This window comes from Malaya genurostris, chromosome 2, assembly GCF_030247185.1.
Source record: "Malaya genurostris strain Urasoe2022 chromosome 2, Malgen_1.1, whole genome shotgun sequence".
In the NCBI taxonomy this organism is placed as follows: Eukaryota; Metazoa; Arthropoda; class Insecta; order Diptera; family Culicidae; genus Malaya; species Malaya genurostris.
Genome location: NC_080571.1, coordinates 352,721,480 through 352,747,871, shown reverse-complemented (window position 1 = coordinate 352,747,871; position 26,392 = coordinate 352,721,480). Strand labels below are relative to the sequence as shown.

Here is a 26,392-nt window from a genome sequence, read left to right as displayed (position 1 = left end):
CTGCGAACCCTAGTGACTTGTAGTTCCACGTTCGTCAGGATCATCGTGCTTGCTCTGTTTAACGTCTCAACTAACACTAGGACCAGTCACGTACCCAGAGGGGGGGCCCGAGGGGCCCGGGCCTCTCCCGAAATCAAAAACAGATTTATAATTATTTAGAAGGCCTGAGGCATGTGTTGCAGAAATAACAAGCCAGTAAACGTAAACAAATGTGATACAATAATAGATCCAGTGGAAAAGTTTAAAGTGTCTGTTAAAAACACCCGTAAGAGGCACACCAAAAATTAGGTACATAAGCAGTCTTCAGTAACATTATTTTTTTACCTTGGGCCCCTCCCGAAACGAAATCCTGGGTACGGGCCAGACTAGGACGATCCCGTTGGTGGGGTTGCCACCTTGGATTTACCAGGACGGGATACAGCATTCCATACTCAATCCAAGCAGTGTTGGTAAAGTCATTTAATCACTCGTGAAAAAATCAGATCAAGAGATTTTCTAAAAAAAACTCAGTGACTGAAAAAAATCACTTCCTAGATTATCTTTCGTGAAACAATCATACACAAAACTCTGAACCTCGAAGTTCACAAGTAATTTTTTGTGTCAGCGACGAATTTTGACCCACCGAAATATCGCTAAAGCGATTATCGAAAGGGAGTAGAGTCTCCGATGATATTTCGATGCTGAATCTCCATTACGCTTCAATTCTACCCAAAGTGATTCATGCAAGATTTAAGTATTATATTTCATCAATAAAAAAATCCCTACTGAATAAATTTGAAACTGAGAAATAATGACTCCGATATTTTCGATGCACGTAGGTGTGAACAATATTTTTCTCCACATTCCAAATAGGGATTATAACGACGAAAGGATGTTTTGATTCCAACTAGTTAATTAAAATGAACTATTTAGATTGCACCCAATAAAACACCTTTTACCATACATTTGTTTTATAGAAGTAATTGTCTGCAGTATTGTCAGCATGTCTCAAACTCACAGCAAGCACAGCGTTCGATTTGGCGTAGCGATAAACTGCGCTCCTGTTACTTCTGCGTATAATTTTTAAGCTAAATTGTGTAATATTTTTAATCAGCAGCATTTTATGATTGGATTTTTATTAATGTTTTTACTATCATTATAACTATTATTAATTACAGAACTTTCTGATTTCATAGATAATATTATTTCACCACCACGGTATTACTGAATACAATTCGAATGCATTACCACTATTGATCCACTTATCTAAAGCGTATTCCAGAGCTAACAATTTAGCATTGTTCTTCATTTCAACCACCCTACACGCACTGAACATTTTCAAAAAGGATCAAGTTTTGTTCATCGGCGAATTTATTCATCATCGGCTTTTAAAATACATTTCTCAAAAATCTTCTGTTCGAGAATCATATCAGATATATTTAATATGTAAACTTTTTTCTTAAATAGAGGAATGTTCGGTAGTGATTTTTTCACAAGTGATTTTTTCCATGTGAGATCAGTTTCAGTGAGAATCGCGTTTTGAACGAAGCACGATGAAATGATGTTTGAAATCAAAATTTGACACAATTTTCAATACAATCGTTTCTGAGTGATTGAAAGATTGAATACAAAACTCTTGAGCATAGTATTTTGGCCTTTCTGGAAACATAATTGTTCGACTATGACTTATTAAACCGTATATTGAAAATATATATATATATATATATATATATATATATATATATATATATATATATATATATATATATATATATATATATATGGTTCTTTACCCCATCCATTGAAAGTAGGCTTACTAAATATCAATTTAGTCCATTTCAATCGTTTTTATGATAATTAATATATTACAAAGATATAGATTTATATTTCAGATTATTGTCACTGGTAGTTTCAAACATTAAATAAATATTTATTCATTTCATAATAGTATATGTACATTATAATAAGTAAATGCATAAAATGAAATTTCATATGATGTATTCCAGTATATTCTGAAAATGAGGTTTTTGATTAATCATAATCAATATCTTTTGGTCGATACCACTCATCGGTTGCATGATCATAGATTGCATTTTGTATTTCATCTTCAATGTATTTGATAGAATTTTTCACAATCGTTCTAGGGCTTCTGGATGTCACTCGATAATCAAACGGCAGATCATAGCATTTACAAATACAGCACGAAGGGAACCTAAACCAGTCCGAAAAAATACCTCTGCATTCATTGTGCGGATCATAAGCCAACAATCGATGTAGTCTATACTGTTGCTCACAGCGACATCCTTCCCGACAGTACATTTGTTTCAGTTCGAAAGCGCACTTTTCCCAGTGTACATATTGCTCAAATGGATATAGATTCAGCAAAGCTAGCACTTCGCCTCTGGTATTGTTTGCCCAGAATGGGGCTACAACTTCTTCTTTCACAGGACATGCGTTTCTGTAACGAAAAAATACCTATTTGAATAAACTCATTAAGAAAATTAAGGTTACGGATTTATCTAAAGTGAACGAAAAAACCTGTTTTAATCCACCTGTGCTTTTCTTAGCAACATTTCATTGGAAATCGATGCAAGTTCTCATATTTAAGACTGTCCATATTGTTTTAAAAAATTCTTAATTACTTGTGTCGTCAATTGTATGACGGTTAAACATTTTCAACTTTATCATTCTGTAATTTTGAAACAGAAAGTCGGGTCCGGATAAAATTCAACCGCTTTCAAAGGGATTGAAGTGTATTTATTTGAATTGAAGTTTTAAAAATGAGTTTATTTAATTACAAACTATTGAGGCCTGTGCCCAATAAGAATATTCTGACCCAGGCGCGCACACAGGGGGGGGGGGTTTAGGGGTTCAAACCCCCCCCCCCCCCCCCGAAACAAAAAATTATAACCCATGGGAAACATTGTGATATAAATTGTACATGTGTTGATTTATCACCATGTTCTAAAAACCCCCCCGAAAATTTTCTCTGGCTACGCGCCTGTTCTGACCACTTTGATTCTTTGTGATTGGATTTATTTTATAACTATTTCTTGAATAGAAATATCATTCCCAGTTACCATTGATGATATTGCTGCACTACCAACTGTACAATTTGATATGCATCGCAAAGCATGAAATTCCCATGCATGTCTTCAAATAAACTTCAATCCGTAGATGTTCTTTCAATGACAACGTTTTCCTCCCAACCGCAGTATCGCGTTAAACAAAAATCACACACCGGTAACAGCACGATGTGTAATTTTGGATTGAACGGGACAATAAGACCTTTCTTTTGAATCTAAGTTTGTGAAAATCGATTCATCCATACCTGAGTAAAGTGAGTAAGTAATTAGAAATTAAAATTTCAAACCTACCACCTTATAATTTTGTAACTGGAAATAGGATCCAAACGAAATTCTGGAATTTCATATGGGACTTTAATACTTTTCATTTGAACATAAATCCGATTGTAATTCAGGAACTTCGTATGGGATCAGAAACCCTTTTATTTAAAATTATGGTCGTTTTTGCTTGAGAAAGCGGAAACTGACCCAGAGTAGTTTCATCAAGCAAACACTTTTCATGAAACTGTGTTGGTTTCGCACTTAACAACAGGGGTTTGAGCAAACCTGATATAAAAACTAGATTCGAAATTGATTCAATTTTCAGTTCAACAACGTAAAACTAAAGTAGTGTCCTACTACTACGTTTACTAGCTTCAAACAAATGGTTTGACAGCAGTTAGAGTGGAAACTGCGTTAGGTTTGGCATCACGCGAAAACGACATATGTATGTAAAAATCGGTCCAGCTATCTCCGAGAAAAGTTTATGCATAAAAACATTAGATAAGACGAAAAATTCGATAGGTAAATCCTACGTCAAATCGGGGTGAATTTTGACCACCAGTGTCCAACTACTACGTTTACTGGCATCAGAGTTATAATCGAAACAGAAGAATTTGCTTTGACTATCATTTTTTTAGCGCCCACAGTCTTTAATTGACTACAGTATCGTTGTCAGAAATTACAAAGGAGTCAACAACAATAAACAGAGAAATTCGAATAACGTTCTAGTATTATCTAATTGTCTCAATTCACAGTACCAAAAGCCAAACTAATAAACCAATGAATATATAACAGCTCTAGAATTATTAAAATGTTCTTTGAAATAGTTCAAACTTACACTCCTTTTATATTCGATGTTGGAATCTCTTTTTGAGCAGCTTCTTGAAAAAGTTGCCCTTCCGGATTTTTCGAAGAGACTTTTGCTGAATTCAGGGTTTCGATTTTAGTTGCTGTTACATTGCCTCTTTCAGATGTTGCATTGTCATTGCTTGTATTTTTTGAACTATTTGGCAATTTCACAATGCCGATATCTTTATTCGTATTTATATTATTCGTGGCATTTGTTTCTAGAATGTGTGGTTTCGTCTGATTCGTATTTTCGGTAATAACTAGCGTATCACTTTTGTTGAGTAATAAATCCCCGTTTAGGACAGCTCCGTTGTTTGTTTCTAAATTGGCAATAGTAGAAAGTTTTTCTATATCGATTTTCTCTTTGTTTGTATACTGATCAAAACTATCACTCATATTTCGTGTAGTAACGTCGTCATTAGGAGCCATTGTAGTTTCTTTAGGTGTAGAGCTGAGAAATGGCAGTTTACTTGTGATAGTGGTATTCGGGCTACTAGTTGTAAACGACAAAATAGTAGTAGTTGATGATGTAGTCGTTGTGGTTTTCTGATTTTTTTGTAATGGCCTGAAATGTGGTTCTGTTAACACATCATTCCCCTTATCCCGTCCAAATTCATAGTGAGAAGAATGTACATGTTTCATTTTCTTAAATATATTTTTCCGAGAATATCGTTCAACAGTATGATGTATGTCATCTGCATCAATTTCATTCTTATCCATTTCGGACTTCAAAATGGATATATGGCGTACATCTCCGTACATGCGCCGCATCAATCCTTGATTCTCATGAACAAAACGTCGAACAGCGTGCCAAGGATATGCAGCTCCGGGTAAATTACAGTATGCCTGAATTCTCAAATCACACGGAATAGTCTGAAGGAGATGTGCTGACCGGCTTTTCCTTGATGCATTCGTATCGCATGATGAGGCAGAGTCGTATCCATATCCGCTTGCTGTAATAACCGGAACGATCGTTATAAAAATAAGGGGATGAATGATTCCCTGAAATGGAAAAAAAATGAATTTGTCTTTATATTTGTATTTCTATGAAACGTTAATAAATTAAAATAATTAGTAGTTTACGTTTCAACTCATTTTTTGAAGAGTTTTTTCGAATAGCAGAATTACAAAAACCAAAATTATACCATAAAGGCGGAGATGGTTCATATGTAGTACCTACGAATTCACAACTTTAAAATAAGAACGCAATTTCAGATAGAATTCTCTAGCATTTTTTAGGTTTACTAAAGTAAACTGAGTGGCTTAGTCTCACCCATTGCAATGAAAAGAAAGTTGACTGGAACTCTTGTGCAAAAAACATATTCGTTTTGAATATTGGATGCTTCATAAACCATCTCACCCGACACAGTAAAATCGCTCACGGCCGATGCGACAGAAACTAAGACAGTACAGTGTAGTGAACAATAGTTTATACGAAATTAGCAAATACTATCTACAAAATCCTGAAACATGATCCCGACTAAACTTTTCATGCTTCTTTTGGGTCCCATAAGAAAAAAAAAATTAAAAATTTAAAATTAGGCACGATCGGTTTAAAGTTTGTATGAGATTTAGTATTGAGAAACTGACTTTTTACATAATAATAGTCTGGAGATCCCCATATACCCTCTAAAAATCAACGCAAGAGTTACTTTTGAAATAAAACGAAGAAGAAAACCTTCGAAGACCGCAAAACAATCCGACATTTGTAGAAAAAGTATATAACGGTTGGGTTGATCTGCGTTGATTGATGTTTTCACTCAGCTCAGCTCGTATGAAGATTCTTTTTAGTGTTCCAAAACTCATTTATTACAAATCAGTATCGAACGAGGAAAACAGATTGAAAAAATGACATGGGCATACAACTATGTAATGAAAACCGCGAAAAAGTTACCGCAGAGACGGAACTCGAACCCGTAGCTAGCCCCTATCCGGGAAAATTGTTTTGCCAATTAAACTACCCAACATGTGATTGTTGTATTCACATGTCATTTTTCCAATCTGTTTTTGGTTGCTAGCTGGTCACCGCAACAAAAAGTGACAATGTAGAAGACGGGTGACGTGAATATGAATAAAATTGACATGCTTTTCGGAAAATTTTCCTTTAGTGTGAGCGAATTCTACAGCTATTTATTATGAAAAATCTGTTTTAGTCAACCCAGTTATTCACAAAGTTAAGACAAAGTTAAGTAATGATTTCATATCCCGTCTCTGCGGTAACTTTTTCGCGGTTTTCATTACATAGTTGTATTCCCATGTCGATTATCGTATTCGTTGTGATAAATAAATACAAATGCAGTATCGATTGTACTTTCAATATTAAATCAATAAGTAGAAAAAAGTTCCTCAATTTGAAAACAGGTATCAGCGCGTATTTAAAATAGTATTGAAATTCTGAAAAATTGTTGACGGTATTTGTGCGAAACAAACTTTTTTTTTGTTTTGCCTTGAAATTCTCTATTCCACGCAATGGCAATTTGAGTCTGGGGAAGAGGAAAAAGTCACACGGGGCCATATCTGAAGAGTACGGTGCTTGATTGATGATATTGGTTAAGTTTTTGGCCAAAAACTGTGACACAACCAAGGCTGTGTGAGCCGGCGTATTTTGAATGAAATTCTGCTTTTTTGGCACCAGCCGAGAAGCGACGCGTTTCAAACCCAAAACATCAGTTAAAATGTGTTCGGCTGATCCATAAGAGATGCCCAACAACACAGCAATCTCTCTAATCGGTACAGAACGATTTTGCAACACAATTTGCTTCACCGATTCAATGTTTTCTTCAGTAACAGATGTTGTTGGGCGGCCAGGGATCTCATCATGATCCAAGTTTGTACGACCACCTCTGAAGCGTTTATACCACTCGTATGCCTGTGTTTTTCCTAGAAATTAGCTTAAAATAAAATTTCCTTCGACTTTGCTGTGGAGTGCAATAGTTTCTAAATTCAATGAAGAAAGTTAGAATTCAGATTTTAATCGCAACATTGATCACCCTAATGATCTTTTACATCAAAATGTGAACAAGTTGAATACAAACAACTTTTGTGAAGACACCAACTACAAAAAATAATAATCTGTCGCTAATTCCCCATTTCGGACCACTGTGCATTTGACCATTGATTAGTCGATTCATAGTGTACAGATAGATATTATATATAAAATCAGAATATTTATAACATACAAACATAAAACACCTGTATAAATGTCTTTATAAAAATCTATTTCATGATTTTTAGTGAGAGTATCATTGCAGTACCGTTTTTTTTTTAAAGTATAGTCCATCGTTATGTACCACTTTCTGTCATCTTCTGGTAAGACTCGGATACCACGTTTGAAAAATTCCTTTTCCTCAGAATTCGACGAATGAATCGATCCAATTTTTGGTGGTGTCGTAGTTTTTAAAACTGACCTGACAAGTTATGCGCCATGGATAGGAGCAAATGGCAACCGTATGGAACAATGTCTGATAAAAAATAACGGCTGGGTAGAACTTTTTATTGCAGCGATAACAAAAAAAAGTATTTACAACTTTCGAAACATCCCTGACTCAACTTTATTTTTCGACACATCCATGCAGCGCGAAGTGCGTGGAATCCCGGAACACCTACGCTCGATGGAAATCCCAAAAATATTTTCAAGTAAGTTCAGGCATATTGACTCTGAGAAAATGTTTTTTTTTTAAATTCGTCAAGTTCAGGCATATTGACTCTGAGAAAATGTTTTACACGGACGGATCACGAATTGAAGAGGCTACTGGGTTTGGTATATTCAACAATAATGTTTCGGCCTCATTCAAGCTTCAAGAACCTGCATCTGTTTATATAGCAGAGTTAGCAGCAGTTCATTATAGTTTGAATGTTATCGTCACATTATCTCCAAACCATTATTTTCTCATCACAGATAGCCTGAGTGCAATTGAAGCCATTCGCTCAAACGCTGCTGGCAAAAATGAACCGTTTTTCTTGAGCAAAATGAAACAGTGTCTGAACGACATATTGAATAATAATTATCGAATCACAATAGTTTGGGTCCCGGCTCATTGCTCCATTCCAGGCAATGCAAGAGCCGATATTTTAGCCAAATGTGGTACTATTGAGGGTGAAATTTATGAGAGACCTATTGCTTTCAACGAATTCTATAGCGCGACTCGCCGAAGAACACTTGCCAACTGGCAAGCTTCTTGGGATAGAGATGATCTGGGTCGGTGGATGCACTCAATTATTCCTAAAATATCGACAAAGGCATGGTTCAAGGGAATGGATGTGAGTAGGGATTTCATTCGTGTGATGTCCAGACTCATGTCCACTCACTACACGTTAGATGCACATCCCCTTCGAATTGGACTTTCCGAAACTAATCATTGTGCTTGTGGCGAAGGCTTACATGCGTGGAATTTGGACATGCGTGGAGTATCGTGATCAGTGCAGTAAAACTTCATTCAATTCAATTGAAACCGAATGTGGAACATATTGACGATCTCTCCACTGCCGTAAACTTCACTCTCTGACACACACAATGTTTGATGACGGCCCGAACGAGCAGCATTCAGTTCATCACTCGTTTCTCTTCAATCGAGGCTCAGTTTAGCCACCGTCAGTTGATCTCTTGAAGTAACAAAGTATCTCTTTCAATAGTGTGAGAGCGGCCTTCAAATGAGGTTCATGTAAACATTCGAATTGGTTTGAGATAATAGATGAAAGACTAATTAGATTGCTGAAATATCAATCACAGAATACACATAAATTAATTGTTTCCTCCTTAAGTTTTCATTTTTAACACTTTACTCCATTTATAATTCTATTCGTTCGAAACTGCTTACTACCAAGAGCGAAGACAATGAAGCAGCTAGACTACTTGGCACTTGAAACTGAGCAAGCAAAACTTCAAATGACTAGGTACGATTATTCAACTGACGATGAATTCTGGGAGCTTCACTTGAAAATGGCAGCAAAAGTCAAATGAATTAGAAGGGATATGCTGACGGTCAGTTTCCATAAATTTCATTTTCATCTTATATTATTCGATTGAAAATGAGATTTTACCGCACTGATCGTGATGTCAGATCTCAACTATTAAATTCCTTGCGTACCCAAGGTAGACTATCCAATGTCCCAGTTCGAGACATTCTTGCTTGTCGTGACCTTTCTTTATCATTTCATAACGACAATTGAAGTTTCAATTAAAAATTGACCCTTTTGAGGCTTAGTTCGGAATCCTACTGCGCCCATTAGTTCATCCAATAGCAAAATTTTAATGAAAATGATGTGCTAATAAAGACAAACTCGAAATAGGTTACGAAATCAACAAACAAATTTCAGTATTTTTTATAATTTATAGCAGTTAATCGTTTTGTTCAAATAATGTTCTTAAGTAGATTTAATAATAAATAACGAAATATCTAATATGATATTTAAAAAATAAGAGGAATATGTTTTATTAAACTCAAATTGTTGTGACTATATTAGTATTATATTAGGATAAGAATTCTATGTAAAAGAGATACTACGGCGAAGAAAAACTTATGTAAATTGCCTTAAGAAATCAAAAACTTTCGAAACAAGGAGTCTTGCTTTGTCATGAAGCAAAAATACTATGCCATGAATATCTTCATATTGCGTTCGCTTTTCATGCAATGCTCTGTCCAAACACAGTAAGTGTAATATGTATATGGCACCAGTGATGGTGTCACCTAATTTGAGTAGCTTATAATAAATAGCGTCCAGTTGCACTTTTTCTGTTTTCCACATGCACTTTTTCTGTTGTCCGGAACTTTCTTGTAGTCTATATAAAAAATTCCCAAATTTGAACCTTGAAAACCACTTTATGCATGTTTGCTCAGCGTCATTTTCCATTATACATAGTTTAATAAGATACTTTAACATAATAAAAATCCATTATTATTAGTAAAGCGGTAGTACCAAATTCTATTTTGTACTTGTGTTTGTGTTCTTTCATAAAGTCGAAAAACTTAAAAAATGCATAATGCAGAGCATTTTCCAAAAATTAATATTTTTGTGAAAAACAAAAAAACACTTTTTTTATAGTTAGTTTGCCAACTTTTGTATGGAGAGGCGCTGTGCAATGGAAGCTTTCAAACGAGCCTAAGCTTGTTGAAATGGATTCAGCCATCTTCGAGAAACAGAATCATTGAATTGAGTCGAACATCACATGATATTTGATTTTCAAGAAATTTCTGCATCGGCCAGAAAGAGATGAAAACATCTTTTCGTTCGGCACATCAGTATAGACATTGCATTTTGATGCAAAGAAAAAAATGTAATGCAAATATCAGAAACTTTACGTCTGCTCTATTTTAACTGCTATGCACTGATGAGTCAAAGATGAAAATACTAAAAAATAATGGTGAACAGTAGTGCAGCAATAACGAGCATTTGAACATTAGTGTCATTACTTAGTATAGGTTTTATATGCTACTGAAAAATTTAATCTGAGTCTGACTAGAGAATACGTATTACGTATGTGACAGTACTGAGCTATTAGTAACTTCAAGTGTCATGACATGTATGTCGATCCATACGGGCAAACAAAAATACTGTTAGGAACCAAAGCCGTGTATTTTAGACAAATAAACAAAGCTTACCAATTCCATTCGATTGCGACGACTCATATCCTTGATTGTATTTATGACTCATAACACAAACGTATCATGGTTCCATATAGTAAACGAACTATTGCGGATCATGTTATCCAACTTTCAAATAATTATTAACGAATAAAAAATCTTCGATTACTAAAATTTGCAATAGTTTCTTCAATTTGTTTTCAGTTACCACGTGAAACAGCTTATCATAAAGATGCACACTTTCGACTTTCTCCTTTCCATTTCATTTCTTCGGATTTAAAACTTCTCACTTTGCTTTCTATTAACACCTTTCGAGCACAATCGTTTCTCATGGAATTACACGGACCAACAAATGCATTGAGCATAAACTTATTGAGAAACGATCTTTTGCGTATACACGAGAGAATAAGCCAAATCTCTCTTAGAACACTAAATAAATATTGGGATTCATGGAGTTTTGTTACATTATGTTATTTTTAAAAGAATGAAATACTACATTGCAAATCCAAATTCATTCCGAAGAGCATAACATATTAAAATTATTTGAATTTATTCCGTATGTACCACACATGTATGTTCGTCTTGAATGTTCAAAATTAACTGTTGCACGAGACAAAATGCTGGTAATGACAACTTTGTGTTGTGAGAGGCGGGAGAAAAAGCAATATACTGGAGAAGTTTTTAGTAGGTCAGTAGTGGCGCTCTCGCTTCATCGTGAATCTGTTGGGTTGATTGTTCCTCGTTGCACTTTGCGAACGTAATCAGTGTTTGGCATAGCAAAGCAGGAAAAGTGAAAACACTTGATTTATATATATATATATATATATATATATATATATATATATATATATATATATATATATATATATATATATATATATATATATATATATATATATATATATATATATATATATATATATATAAGGTGGCTTTTTCCGTCTTAGGGTGGTTAAAAAAATTCATTTTTCATAACTTTTGAACCATCAAACCGATTTTCTTGATGTAAAAAAGTTTCTAATTTATATTGAAAATGAGAATATATTTACGTTTCGTCTTTAACTCATCAGTGCATAGCAGTTCAAATTGAACGAAAAGTTTTCAGAAAAATCACATATCATAATACATTTGTTTACTTCCAAGGTAGTTTTAACATTGTTAAAATACTTTCCTTGATATTCAGCTATAAAATTGTGTGATGATAGATTGGATGACTTATCCAAATACATGTCTATAAACTCTTGAGCTTCAAATTCCACAAATCCAGTGTTTTGATGGCAATGTTTCACATTACTATCAGTGAGTATAGTAACCAAGTTTAGACTTAAAATTTCTGTACCAGGGCAATGTGCATATATTTCTAACCAACATTGCGGTTGTTGTTATGAAATTTGGAAACCAAGTCTCGATATGATTTCACATCAACTTGAAACGAGTTTCTGCCTCGAAGGCAGTGGCGTACCGAGGAAATTTGACGCCCGGAGCTAAAAACGTTGGTGTGCTCACTCACGCAAAAAAAAAACAAAGCTGAACTCCATCTCCGGAAAAAAGACTTGGGAGATCAAAAAAAAAGGTCTAGGATTACTTTTCCGCCCCCTAAAATTGTTGCGCCCGGGGCGAATGCCCCTTTCGCCCCCTCTAGATACGCCACTGCTCGAAGGGTTTTGAAAATTAATTTAACACATAGGGGAGTAAAGCAAAGTCTTGGCATTACATTCCTTTTGTGGAATTTGGCCTTTCTGTTTCAACAGACTCCGCAGCCGATTCTTAGTATACAGAATCATTGCATGGCTAGTACTATGGATCCTACTAACACTATCAATCCTTCCAGGTCGGGGCTCGAACATTCACATAGAGAAGAGAGGGCGATTAGTGCGCACCTAAGCTTTTTAAAGTATTACAAATAAAATATTATTAAAATAAAACACGTCTACGGAAACATAGAACCTTGTTCTACAATATCCTCAAATGAACGATTACAATTATTATGTTTTCTACGAGCATGAAAGCCATAAAATAATCGTGTTTTGTTCATAATAGTGCGCAATTGCAATCAACACTCACTTGCTTTTTGCCCACGTTTCTATTTCTTTCCATGCTCAACGACAAAACTCCCTCCGGCGATGTTGCCTGAGGCAGACTTTTGAAACAACACTAGGAGCCATCATGAACTTGACGGATCCAACCCGCGGCCATCCGTCGGATTTCCCAGGGATGTTTCCCGCGGCCAGTAAAACAGACCAGCTCCGACACTCGGACCGTCAACGAGCAAACAAGAAAGCCAATAGACCCTGGTGTGCGCGCCAGCCATGGCGAACCCACCAAAAACACCAAGAAAGAAAACCTGCGGGCCATCTGCAAGACGGCTCGATCCTCTTGGGATAACTCCCGCGGAACAGGGAAACAAAACAAACAAACCCCACAACGGAACAGGAAAACAAAACAAACAAACATAATAAAAGTACGGGTGTGTAATGTCAGAGACATAACTGGATGTCGTGAATACGAATAAAACTGACACGATTACTTTACACTTTCGAATTCGAATTGATAGTTGATCGATTGTGTGAATTGCGAAACTTTCTCCCTTTTCACTACTAAAATTTTCAACGATTTTTGACGTCGATTATCTCATTTCGGATTTGCATATTTCATTGAAAGAAGCTATCAATATGCAGTACAGGATTCATTGCTGCCTTTTAGAAGGACCAAATTGTGGAATTCTCTACGACATTTAGCACAGTTCGGAACATTTTTCTTGAACAATTTTCGCACAGCGAAAAGTGCACGAAGCAAATCAAATTATTCTGGAAATTCACTAAACTGATGATTTCTACCTTCGATTTGCAAATAAGTAATCTTAATAGTTCTTTAGATAACATTTAGTGCCATTAGAACGGCTGATTATATATAATGTTGTCCACTTTTCGTTTCTTGTTTTCTTTCTCTCCAATGCAAACCATCAGCAGCTGATGCAATCGTTCTTGCTTGAATTGAAACTAGCTTTGCGTACAAACTGACACATACGCTCGCAGTGCCAAATGATGCGAAACTGGTTTAATGCGTCTTCTCGTCTTGACGACCGGAAAGCAAATGAGAACTACGACCTTAGCGTTTGAGGTTTTTAACCACGCAGAAGGTGCGCTCTCCGATGTCGCTGTTTGAATACGTCTTCTTGCCCCGACGTCTGCTTCCACCCAACGCACAAGAAGAAATGATCGATTTTCGACCACGATTTGCCTGACTACCTCAAAATCGTCGTCCTTGCGGAAAAAACCCAAGCAAGGGTAAAGAGTTTTCCACGTTGTTTTAAAATTTTCAGAAAACGTAATTTTTGAATTGTTTGTGGTTATCTCACACTGTTCAAAATATTATCCTAAATTCCTGATCATATTTTTGATGAAATAGTGAAAGAATTATGTTGCTGCCTTTAATACAAGTCGAGATATTCACGATTAAGTTCTGCCCATTCTTCCATATGTCTAATTTTGAAAAGGCACCTCATAGTAAAGTAAGTCGTTTTCACGACAAAAACACAAAACTCTGTAAGCCAAAACGGTCAAATTGTATAGGTGAACGACCAAAATGGTTGAAGCCGGGGTAAAATAAATGATATAAAAAAAAAGTGCGCAAGGTATGGTAATAGTGCGCAGTGATACACAATTATGCGCACGATTAATTTTCCGTAGTACTCGGTATACTCGATGATAACTTCGTTTGGGTCGAAAAGCTGTTACGAAACAAAACAAAAACGCAATTCTATTAGAAACAAATATAAAGCTTATTTTCTAATGACAGATTTTATGTTTACGTCTATCGTATTGGCATAAAATTAATAGGGAATTTCAAATGTAATCGAATAAAGTTAATTGGGTCAAATCTCAATATTTATTGTAAGTAAATAGTGGTAAGCATTAATAGAAGCTCACAATGAGATGCGCACTATTACCAACCTTTCCCCTACATAAACAGTATGTATAACACCCGTTCCATCCAGAATGCGATACTTGGGGCGGTTATCTTAATTTCGGGATACTCATCTTTCAAAATTTCGAATGCCTCTTGTAGATTGCGGAATAGGGTAATAGAGGTGTTTTGACCACATTATATATTTTGGCCCACCTAACAAACTTTCTGGATTTAATCGATATCAAGTAACCCATGTTGCATCAATTTGAAGCTAATCACATTAAATTAACTATTGCGAAAGGGTTCTTCAAAGGTATTACACTATTTGATGGATCTTTTTACAAAGAGGGCCAAAATAAAATCAATCCTAAAGCGGGCCAAAATATCTCTGTTGCCCTACTAATCTTCGTAGTGTTTTAAAGTTTCCTCTGCTAAAGACACCTTGTTCAATTTTCTTCCTGGTGTTATCATTATACCATTGTTCTCCTGTGTTTCGTCTCCATTTGTTGAGAAACATCAAATTCTTTCATTGTTATTTATATTGACCAGCTTCTTGGGAACGAGACTAGAATACGATACTCCTCATTATTGTCGTGAGTTTCGCGAAACTTTTCCCTGATTTGTTGAATGATTTCATTATCGTTTGCAGTAGATAAACTAGTGTTTCTAGGGACGGGACTAATAAAAAGAACCGAATATTTAGCAAACTTGTGAAATTATTATTATTATTGGTTTATTTATACCTGGCTTCAACCAAGTTACAGTATTTTACCGGGTACTTGTAAAATCTAATCAAAATTGCAAAATGTATGTACAGGCATCAAACAAAAATGGCTGCACTGATTTATACAATTCTCTTTTGTGTTATCTGGCTTCACTATCGCTATAATATAGCATATACATAATAAGGAAAATTTATCGAGAAAATAGAGAAAATCTAGAAAATTGTTTTTATAGAATTGAAATTTTCCACTCAATTCATGCTAGATCTTAAATACCCCTCATAAAATGAGATAAAAATATTATTTTTGCTCTGGGTCAACAAAGAGCATTAGTAGCTTCGAGAAAGTTATACAGAAAGTAATTTTAAGCAAATTTGCCAAAGGTACTATTCCCGTAACTTGTGTAGAGTTCATGATATAAAATATTTTCTGTAAAGGGTCTCTTAAAACCAATTTTGGAAGAAAACCTTTATTTATTTTTAATTTCTATGAGTTTTTCAAGTTATACAAAGTTTTTTATCTTAAAAAACTACACAACTTTTTCAAACAAACTACGCCCCTCAGTTTAATAAAAGAGACCATGTTTCATGTTTTTTTCCACATGAAAATAACTTATCATAAAAAGGCGCAGAAAGGTGCAGATGGAACCACTTACATATAAAACTACTTTGAAGGAGCTTTCATACCAAAGTTGAGTTGCTCGTCTGCGATCTTTTATATTTAAATATATATAATACTTTTAATTTAATTTTCTTTTCTTTTCAGGAAACGCTTTCGGACGAACAAAGGAAAACTCAACTGTTCTCTACGAATATCCAGAAAGAAGTATATTCTTTTTCATTTGCTTTACATTATTCTCTAGTTTCAGCGATTGGCAGCACTGTCGATAGTTTAACATATCGACCATGTATAATTATTGTATTGGTGTGTACATATCAGTTCTTCCCTTTTTAGAAGTTATATTACTAATCTATATATACATATTTACATTTTAATTCATTTTATCGTTACTTCGAAAGATATTTTAATTCTAATATTTTTCTTTTCAGATTGGACTGTTATATCCTGAATTCAAATTATTATTCAATTATTAAATAATTGTGTTAAATTCAATTTTTTTTAAATATAATCAATTGTATGAATAAACTGGATCATCTTTCTTTTTCCGAGGACGTTTCGAACGTCTAAGACAGCCTCCCGGCAAGTTCGCCGTTGAAGCCTTCCTTTTTCTTCCAACCTTCGCCGGATTTTGCTCTGGGAATCCCCTGAGCAACTCCTCCTCCGAGCCGCTTCCAGCTCCCACCAAAACTTCTTGTTCCTCCAAAACATCCTCTTATATGTCTCGCGCGTCTGGTGCCAACATTACATTTGGCCTTATTTCCCAAAATTGATTAGTTTTGCGCCGGATTTGATCCCTGTGCGCCATTATTAACGCGTTTCCATACTGGATCTGGAATGTATTTAATGAAAATTGTTTTAAAAATGTTGTCTTTACCCATCTATTTGGTAAGTGATGATCGTGGTTTTTATACCAAACGGTATCACCCTCCATCAGATCACTTAAGTCATCCTTTCGACTCAAATTTTTTTTGTTTTGTTTTGGAATAATTTCCATATTATCATCATCTAGGGTTTTTTGTATTGAAATATGTTTTTTATAGTTATTTTTAGGATTTAATAAATCAAGCATAGTTTTTGGTTTATAATTGAATATATATTCTGTGGGAAATCGCCCATCACTTGTCATATTATTATTTCTATAGTTCATCAAAAATAAATTAATCTGATCCTCCAAATCAACATTTGCCAATTCCGGCTCTAATAAAAACTTTTTTAAAACTTCTTTTGTTGTTCTAACAAGTCTCTCGGCCTGGCCGTTACTTGAAGGGTTATATGGTGGACTTTTCAACACCTTAATTCCTTGCCTTTCTAAAAAGTTTGTAAATGAATAAGAATTGAATGGAGGACCGCCGTCAGATACTAAAACATCTGGTAATCCAAATCTCGCAAAATACGCTACCAATTTCTTCACCACTTTCGCACAATCCGTGCCTTTTTTCATCCATTCTACCTCCAGCCACTTTGAGAATGAATCAACAATCAATAGAAAAGTGTGGTGAGAAAAATGAAAAAAATCGATATGAATTCGACTAAAAGGTCTTGTAGTAGGTGTCCAATGAGACAAAACCTTTGTCCTTGGCACTACTATCATGCTACTACAAACTTCGCATGTTGTAACATAATTTTCAATATCTTTGTTTATCCCAAACCAGTAAACTTGTTTTCTTGCCAACTGTTTCATTTTAACCATTCCGGCGTGATTGGCATGTAAAAGTTTAAGTATCCCGCTTTTCATTTTATGTGGAATCACCACTCTATTTTGATACAATACGCATCCGTCAATTATCTCCAAATCATTCTGATTGGCATAAACGTCTAAAAAGCGTTTGTCTAACTTTTTCGGCCAACCATCACGCATAAAAGTCATAATCTGTTTTAAGAAAATGTCGTCATTTGACTCTTTGGCAATAATAACAAAGTCAATTGGGAAATCATTGCTAAAATTTATGCTTCTTATAAAATTTTGATCTAAATCTACGGGAACCGACTGCTCTAATGGAAATCGCGAACAGAAATCCGCATTACCAATTTTTGCAGAAGGCCTGTACTGGATTTCGAAGTCATAAATTGATAATTCAAGAATATACCTTTGAAGTCTTGTTACAAATATTGAATTTTTGCCTTCTTTGCCGAAGATTCCTATCAATGGCTTGTGATCAGTGTAAGCTATGAACTTTTGACCATAAAGGTATTTGTGGAACTTTTTTATTGTACAAACTAAAGCCAAAGCCTCTAAATGAAGAATTGGGTATCGCTTTTGCGCGTCATTTAACGTAAAAGAAGTAAAGCAAATTGGCTTTTCTCTGCCATCTATCACATGTGCAATAACACCTCCCAGACCATAGCCTGAGGCATCGGTCACGACCACAATTTCTTTCCTGGGATCATAAAACTCTAGTATGTTCGCTGATATCAAAGATTGCTTACTATCTTGAAATGCTTTTTCGCAATTTTTATCCCAAACGAATTTTACATCTTTTCTCAACAAATTGTAAAGATAAAACAATTTAGAAGACATATGAGAAACAAATTTATTATAATAGTTGATTAATCCTAAAAAGGATTTCAACTCATTCTCATTCTTTGGCACTTTTGCTCTTTGAATAGTAGATATTTTTTCTGGACTAGGTAGTAACCCTTTTTCACTTATTATGTGTCCTAAATAATTTAATTGAGAATCAAAGAATTTGCATTTTTCTAGATTTACTTTTATATTTGCCTTCGCAAGCCTATCCAAAACTAAATACAGTTTATTACGACAATCGTTTAGGTTTTCACCCGCAATCAGTACGTCGTCTAGATAGCAATATACTCCAGTAATACCATTCAGTATTTGATCCATAACTTGTTGAAATATTGAGGCGCTAGAAGAAGCACCCTGTGGTAACCGGTTGTAAGTAAACAAACCTTTAATAGTATTTATCACCATGAATTTCTTAGATCGTTCTGTCAAGGCTAGCTGTGTATATGCGCCTTGCAAGTCAAGTGAACAAAACACCTTGCAATTTGCCAATTTAGCAAATAAATCATTAGCAGAAGGCAAGGGATAAGTATTCGGTATTAAAACTTTGTTTACCGAAACTTTGCAATCAATTACAAGTCTAATTTGGTCATCTTTCTTTATAACTACTATCACAGGTGATGCCCATTCGCTGGTCTTTACCGGCGTTATCACATTCTCTTTCTCTAACTTATCCAAATATATTAAAACTTTCTCCCTTAATCTGAAGGGTACGTCGTAAGCTTTTTTAAAAATTGGGATTTCCCTTTTCATAATTAAATCTGCTTCAAATCCCTTGATGGGTGTCGAAAAATCTTTTTTGAAAACTTCCGAATATCTGATTTTTATTTCTTTCCAGAAATTATCACCATTTGGTGTAATCATGCTGTTAATTTGTTCATTCATAATAATTCTATTCGAAAAGGTTTTCCTCCATTGAGGAAAGAAAATATCTAACCAGTTTCTCCCAAATAATGGTATGAAATGGTATTCAGTATCCAAAATCAAAATAATCAAATCGTGTTCACACCCATTCATTTTTACCGAAACATTTGCTTCTCCTTTTATTTTCAGCTTAGAACCGTTGACTACTAATAATGTTTTATCGCATTTGTCCAACCCCTTAACAAAAAGCTTTTTATATTGGTTAAAACCCATTACTGTTACTGTGGACCCGCAATCCACTTCCATTTCTATGCTAATATTTTCAATCGAAACATCAATCAAGCAAGGCTTACTAATCTTATTAGAGGACTTCACATGCATGCACTGTAATTCACCTGGATTCCATTCGTTGTATTCGTCTTCACTGTCCGTGTCCATTTTGTTATCTGTAGACGTCATTTTACTCATCAGTGAGGTCAGTTCCTTCTCTGCTTTGGATCCCGGTTTAGTCGTATCTATAAACTTTACTGCCTCTCTTTTCATGTTTTTTAACTTAAAACATTTCCTTTTTAAATGCCCCTTAATTCCACAATAGTCACATATCATCTCTGTATAATTTCGTTTAAATTTTTTGTCCAAATGATCGTTATTGTATTGATTATGTCTGTTATTGTAGTGATTATTGTATCTGTTGTTAGTATTCCTATTATTGTAATCATTTCTGTTATTGTATCTGTATGTCTGTTTCGTATTTGTGTACTGCTTACTAGTGCTGGGTTTGTTAATATGTTGTGTTTTCCAATCTTGATGGTATTTATAACCCTTGTCACCCAAACGTTCATGAACCGGTCTCTTAATAAAGTTTATGTTTTCCGGTGGTCCATATGGACTATGATTGGAGACGGTTCCGTAATCCGGAAAGAAACTATTTACCTTCAAAGTGCGGGCATTATCTTTAGCCATACACCAAGTCGTAATAAATCGGTCCATTGACTCGAGAGTCAACTTCTCCTCATTCAGTAAAAGTTGTTTCAAATTCTCATCTCGTAATCCAGCAAGAACACGATCTTGAATCGCCAATTTTTTAAATTCTCCGAAACCGCAGAACTCCGCCTGCAGTTTCACTGCCTGTACGAAGTCCTCGGCCGATTCATCCGGTTGCTGAACGCGATGACTGAAACGAAATCTTTGAACCAAATCCGGCTCCGTTTTATCCAATTTTTGTTTCAGTTTATTTATAATATCACCATAAGTAGCTGCCATAAGAGCATCTTTAGTGTAAATCATTTTTAATTGTGCATACACAAAAGGTCCACACAAATTCATGAAATGTGACTTTTGCTTTGCATCAGCCACCTCATTGGCTTCAAATGTGAATGCCAACCGATCGGCCCAATCCCCGAAAGAGGTACCTTTACGGTATGGTTCTATAGTAGATACCAAACTCATTTTGTTTGAAATTCTACTCAAGAAAAAAATATTAAGGAAACACTTTATGTTAAACCACGGTAAAATAAATAATATAATATTTAAAGGAAATCAAAATAAAATAAAAAAATAAATATAAAATACAAAATGGAAAAAAAAACACAAGATATCGAATCGATCAGTTTACTTTTATAAATAAAAGTTAAAAAAAACACTCACCAAAATCACTGTCCCGGCCTTTGCCAGCTGATAATAAATCCCAGAAATTACGCTGTTTTATACCAACCGAACTTTTCCAGTTGTAGCTTCCAAACTGGATCAATTCCTCTGGCCCTCAAACCAGATTATCAATTCCGCAATCCTCAGTGCCAATGCTTTAAATTTCTGTAGCCTTCCTTGCTGTAATCTCTTTTTTTTTTTCGCAATACCGTTGACCTCGAAGCTTCAAGGTGAAACACAAAATTGCAATGGCTGTCCCAGCAAAACCGTCCTCGTGGCTGAATTTGCCCCTTAGTGCTCCGTATTTTTAATTACCTTGATGCTGCCGACAGAAGTTAATTTCTTCTGTGCCGATTCCGAAAGGTCGATGGTTACTGGAATTACCTTCTTCAGCGGTTAAAACAACGGTATTATCTCCTCCTGATGCAACCTCGTTGAATATGAAGATGGCTGCCTAACCCGTACAATGACGCCGATCGCATGTACTCCGTAACTTTGCAGGAAACTCCTCTTATCCACCACTTTTTCCGCTCATAAAAAAACTTATTCACATCAAACGAGCGTTAAAATATTTCACCTCGTCGCCACTTTTATATTTAAATATATATAATACTTTTAATTTAATTTTCTTTTCTTTTCAGGAAACGCTTTCGGACGAACAAAGGAAAACTCAACTGTTCTCTACGAATATCCAGAAAGAAGTATATTCTTTTTCATTTGCTTTACATTATTCTCTAGTTTCAGCGATTGGCAGCACTGTCGATAGTTTAACATATCGACCATGTATAATTATTGTATTGGTGTGTACATATCACGATCGTCTGCAGGAGAGATCGGAATGATAAGGTTCATTGTTTATCGGATCAGATATCAGTATATATCGGTTAGCATGGTAACTGTCACAAAAAAGGCTGTTTTTGCACATCGATGCCTATAAATAAAAAAGTCGGAACAACTTTGCTGAAGATACTGTACTTCGAAAAGCACGTTTTTATCGTGTTATCAATTGGGAAAACCGAAACTCGTCAATACTGGATGCCATAAAGAAGAAAAAATGTATCAAGTTGACTAAATAAATTAGAGACTTCATATTCTTCATCTTGTTGAATTGACGGCTGTCAGTTCGAAGAGTCGGCCGGACTATATGCCCTTTTTCGTTTTCACTTGAACTAGTGTAAGAGGTAGTGTGTTTTAAAATTTTAGTTTATTGTGCCGCACAAATTTTGCTATTTGTTCGTATAAGTTCACGTGATTTGTTTTGAATGCTTCAATTAATGTTCTAAATTTATTATCGAAGTTGTAATTCATCCTGCTTATGCTGTATTTAGTACAATGTAGGTTAAAACCGGGGATAAATAAACGATATAATAATAATAATAATAATAATAATAATATTACGTGCTCAGCAGCTTCCGCTTCTTCAGAGATATTGCAGTCAGGATCTGTTATAATTTTCATTCGTGTTAACCAGTAAAAATTAGAGACAAATAGCAGACGAAAAGTTTCTTCTCCAGTGTTATAACACAAAGATACGTCTCCTGCATATTCTCTCAGCCTACTACTATCTACCGTAGCGCTTTGACAGTTTAATAATTAAACTTTAATGCGTTGTGAAAAGCACACTTCGAAGTCAACATTCCAAAAGGGCCTAAAAACAATTTAGAGTTTCTCTTTGTTTACTTTCTCTTTCAACTATATCTGCGTTATTATACCAGCGTTCGCTACATATTTGGTACTGTTAGAAACATAGGAATATTGTCTTTCATTCTACATGATTACCAGACTGTTCACGAATAATGATACACTTTGTACACTTACGATCTTCAAACACGTAAAACCTTAAACTCATTGGTACAGGAGCAGCAACTAAAGCACATTTTGCCCCTCGGAAATATTTATTGTAGTGGCCATCCCTTCCCAATATTTTGGGAACTGGAATAAATATTAAAAATTTGCTAAAATATCGTATAATATAACACTTTTTTCTGTTATCCTCGTAGTTCGTCTCCGTAATCGTTCATATTTCTTAACTAATTCACAAAAATTTTTAAACTAATTTACTACAACGTGAAATGTGTTATACTTTACCACTCTCGAATATTGGTTTTTACTGGAATAGTAAGGAAAATGTTTATGATCGTGTTACAACATTCGGAAGAGAAACTGAACTTGCTTACTTAGTTGCTTTTTATTTACTCTAACCTCTCCGTTCCCTTTATAAAAATATTTTAAGTGTTGCAAAGTTTAATGATCTATAGTAATAATTTTTTGTGTCCTCCAATATTTCATGGAACTTGTCGCCCCTGCATTGGTACACTCTTTTCAACTTATCCCTACAATATGGTAGCGAATGCCAGGGTTCTTGTTTCAGTGTGTATTAGTCGGGTTAAGGTTCAAAACAAAATATGTTTGTCGGGATCGGGTTCAAAAATTTGGTCGGGTTTCGGGTATTCGAACCCGGGTTCGGGAAAAAAAATTATTCTCGGGTTTGGGTCTGGTACGGGTTAGTTTTTTGGCATTAAAAATGCCTTACTCTTCACTATATGGGGCCGGGTGTCAATTAAAAGTTTCAAAAATAGTCGCGTAACCTTTTTATGTCATAATTTTGAACGTTAATAACTCGGTCATTTGTTGAAGGATTGTTATAATTTAACAACCAATCGATTCGGAAACTTTTAACTTAAACATGTATGACGACGTCTTTTCAGTATTTCGATAGCATACTATTGAAAAAATGGTTGGAATCGACCTATGTTTTCATTCACCAATCCCTGTTGTACGAAATGACGTCAACTTCTTGTTCGGCATAGGAAGCTTTGCGTCATGCATAAAAAACACCGTATCGTTATGCGTAGTATGAAGAGAAATCTATAAATATAGGCTGCACAATATTTCTTTGCCTAGTTGATGTTTGACTGTGAATGAAACAAGTAGCTCGTCCGGTGATCTGATGACTGGATTGTATATGCGTTCACTCGCTGGATTGTCGCTTTTGCATTATGTGTTGGTGAAATTTCCTGATGTCTGTGCAACACCGTGTTCGCTTTAGTATCTTATATATCATCTAGCTGTTGGAAACCCGTATCAGCGTGGTTACCGATTCTTTTGAAATATCCCATGTATTTAGCAAATTTTTGGTCGATTTTGCCATTAAAAATGCCTTACACTTCGCTTCCCGAGGCTGGGTGTCAATTTAAAACATGCAAAACTAATCGCGTAACATTTTTCTGTCATAATTTTGAACGCTTATAACTCAGTCATTTGGTGATGGATTTATATAATTCAACAAACAATCGATTCGGAAACATTTAACTTAAACTTATGAGACAACGTCATTTGAATATTTCAATTGCATACCATTGAAAAATTGGTTTGAATTATTTTGGTTCTCTGGTAACTATCAGGCCAATTTAGAATTATCGGCGATAGATTTATCGGATCCAATTTGCAGCGCTTGTTCCTCGATGATTTGTCAATGAATTTTCCTAATTTAAATGATTCCAAAGCTTGAATATTATAAGCTGGAAAATGAATTAATTTGTCAACGGATCGGATTTGCATACTTAAATCTCCATTCCCATACGAACAAAACGTGACAATGTGACTGAACAAGTTGTTGTTCCACCAAGAATTAAACGCTTCAAAAGATTCAAAATTAAATTCTGGAACTTGTCTAAAAGCGGCCTCCTCGGTTTAGTAGAAAATGAATTCCACAGGCTCACATACACAGTACAATTAGATGCAATATAATTTAGTATCTAAGATAAACTCAAAGTATCGTTTGAATAGGAACCCTCGTAGAATTTGGTTGTGATTCGAGCTGACGATAACCAGCCAGCGACTGGCACCGATAGAGAAGGCAGCAAGTGATTATAAATCTCGGTTGATTTTCCAGAAGGCCGTAACCGCAAGTGACAGTTTCTCTTTGTTTACTTTCTCTTCTATTAATTACCAAGCGGTTTACACGTTTATCACTTAACTCTTTGCATAGAATGATGCTCGAAACGTTCGACTTCCAAACAGAACTGTGAAATCCAAGAAAATCTTTTTAGATCACATCACAATAATCGAAAGAGAGAGTGAACAAAGAGAAACTGTCACTTGCTGTTACGGCCTTCTGGAAAATCAATCGAGAAATATACTCTCCTACCCAGTGCTTGACCGGAAGAATAGGTATAGAGCGAGAAGACTAGTGTTTGTTGTCTGATGAACAGAGAAGATGGTTGGATATAGGATACCGTCGTGAGGCGGCAAGGATGTAGACCATGTTCGATGTACGCTTTACCATACCCAGTCGTGTGTTAGAGCTGTGTCTATCACAAGGCTTAGGGTGGCGAAATGGTTGCGCGTATGCACGGAATGTCCTGTCTCTGAGCGTACCTTTTCCAAACAAAAATCATCTTTTCTGTGAGTTTCTCATTCATTTGGCTTCTCCTAGATATGTTTCCACTCAGTCATTGCAAAAACTGTATAAAACGTTTGTTTGCTGATTTCAAACGTGGTCGGAGAGACACCAACGATCGAAAAGTGAAGTTGCGTGAGTTAGTTGACATCGTAAAGAAGTTAGTTGACATCGTGAAGAAGTTAGTTGACATGACTAAAAACGACATCGTGTTGATGATTCTCAGCCATGTTTAAACGTAACAAAGCGAAATGTTTGCGTCGATATGTGACAATGGAAGAAACATCGATTCATCACTTCACTCCGGAATCAAATCGACTTTCTTGAGAAAGGAAATACCATTAACAGTGAATATTATATAGCGTTATTGGAGCATGATAAAGAAAAAAAGTTTTGTTTCATCAAAACAACGCACCGTGTCACTAGTCAATCAAAACAATGGCAGAACTACATGACTTGAACTTCGAATTTCTGCCACTTTCACCGTATTCGCCAGATTTGGCTCCCAACAACTGCTGGCTCTTCATCGACCTGAAAAAATGCTCCCCAGTAAGAAATTTCGCACGAGTAATGAGGTTATCGCTGTCACTGAGGCATATTTTAAGGCAAAAGAAGCATCGTTCTACAAAACTGGTATTGAAATGTTAGAGCGGCGCTGGAATGATTGCGTTGCTCTTGATAGAGATTACGTTCATGAAAGTTAACTTTGAGACTTTTCAGGCCATGTGTCATGATGTAGCATGGATATCAGCTGATAAAGAGAAAATAATACAGTCAATAATACAGTTCAACTGTCGTCGCCCGAAATCGTCGCTTCGCTGCCTTTCTCATATCAATAATACTATCATATATAATACTGTGGTATTCTTCAAAATAATTTTCTTCGATTCTTAAAAAATAACCGAAATCGGTTTGTTTGACCGTCTACTGATAAAAACTATCAATTGGAG

At 35.3% G+C, this 26,392-nt stretch overlaps 1 protein-coding gene across 3 annotated transcripts; it reads right to left on the bottom strand.

Moving 5' to 3' along the window:
• Positions 1 to 1,883: 1,883 nt before the first annotated feature.
• On the bottom strand, positions 1,884 to 21,742 carry LOC131432185 (protein spaetzle 4). Of its 3 annotated transcripts, XM_058598308.1 has the most exons (4): positions 10,965 to 11,352; positions 10,775 to 10,885; positions 4,165 to 5,177; positions 1,885 to 2,437 (listed from the first exon to the last, which is right to left on the bottom strand). In XM_058598308.1, exons 2-4 carry the CDS (start codon positions 10,799 to 10,801, stop codon positions 2,011 to 2,013), a joined length of 1,467 nt encoding a protein of 488 aa, XP_058454291.1. In that variant the 5' UTR covers positions 10,802 to 10,885; positions 10,965 to 11,352; the 3' UTR covers positions 1,885 to 2,010. The 3 variants fall into 3 exon arrangements, with proteins under 3 accessions (XP_058454294.1, XP_058454291.1, XP_058454292.1); XM_058598311.1 differs by lacking the exons at positions 10,775 to 10,885; positions 10,965 to 11,352 and adding an exon at positions 21,041 to 21,742 and having other exon boundaries at positions 1,884 to 2,437; XM_058598309.1 differs by having other exon boundaries at positions 10,775 to 11,352.
• Positions 21,743 to 26,392: the final 4,650 nt, after the last annotated feature.

What these genes read in the sequence shown, in the direction of transcription:
- LOC131432185 (XM_058598309.1), bottom strand. Translation starts at nt 10,801, where the DNA reads ATGAGTCGTCGCAATCGAATGGAATTG. An exon ending in GTCGCAATCGAATGGAATTG is followed by an intron (nt 5,178 to 10,774) that starts GTAAGCTTTGTT and finishes TTTCCATTTCAG; the next exon opens with GGAATCATTCATCCCCTTAT. An exon ending in ACATCGAATATAAAAGGAGT is followed by an intron (nt 2,438 to 4,164) that starts GTAAGTTTGAAC and finishes TTTTCGTTACAG; the next exon opens with AAACGCATGTCCTGTGAAAG.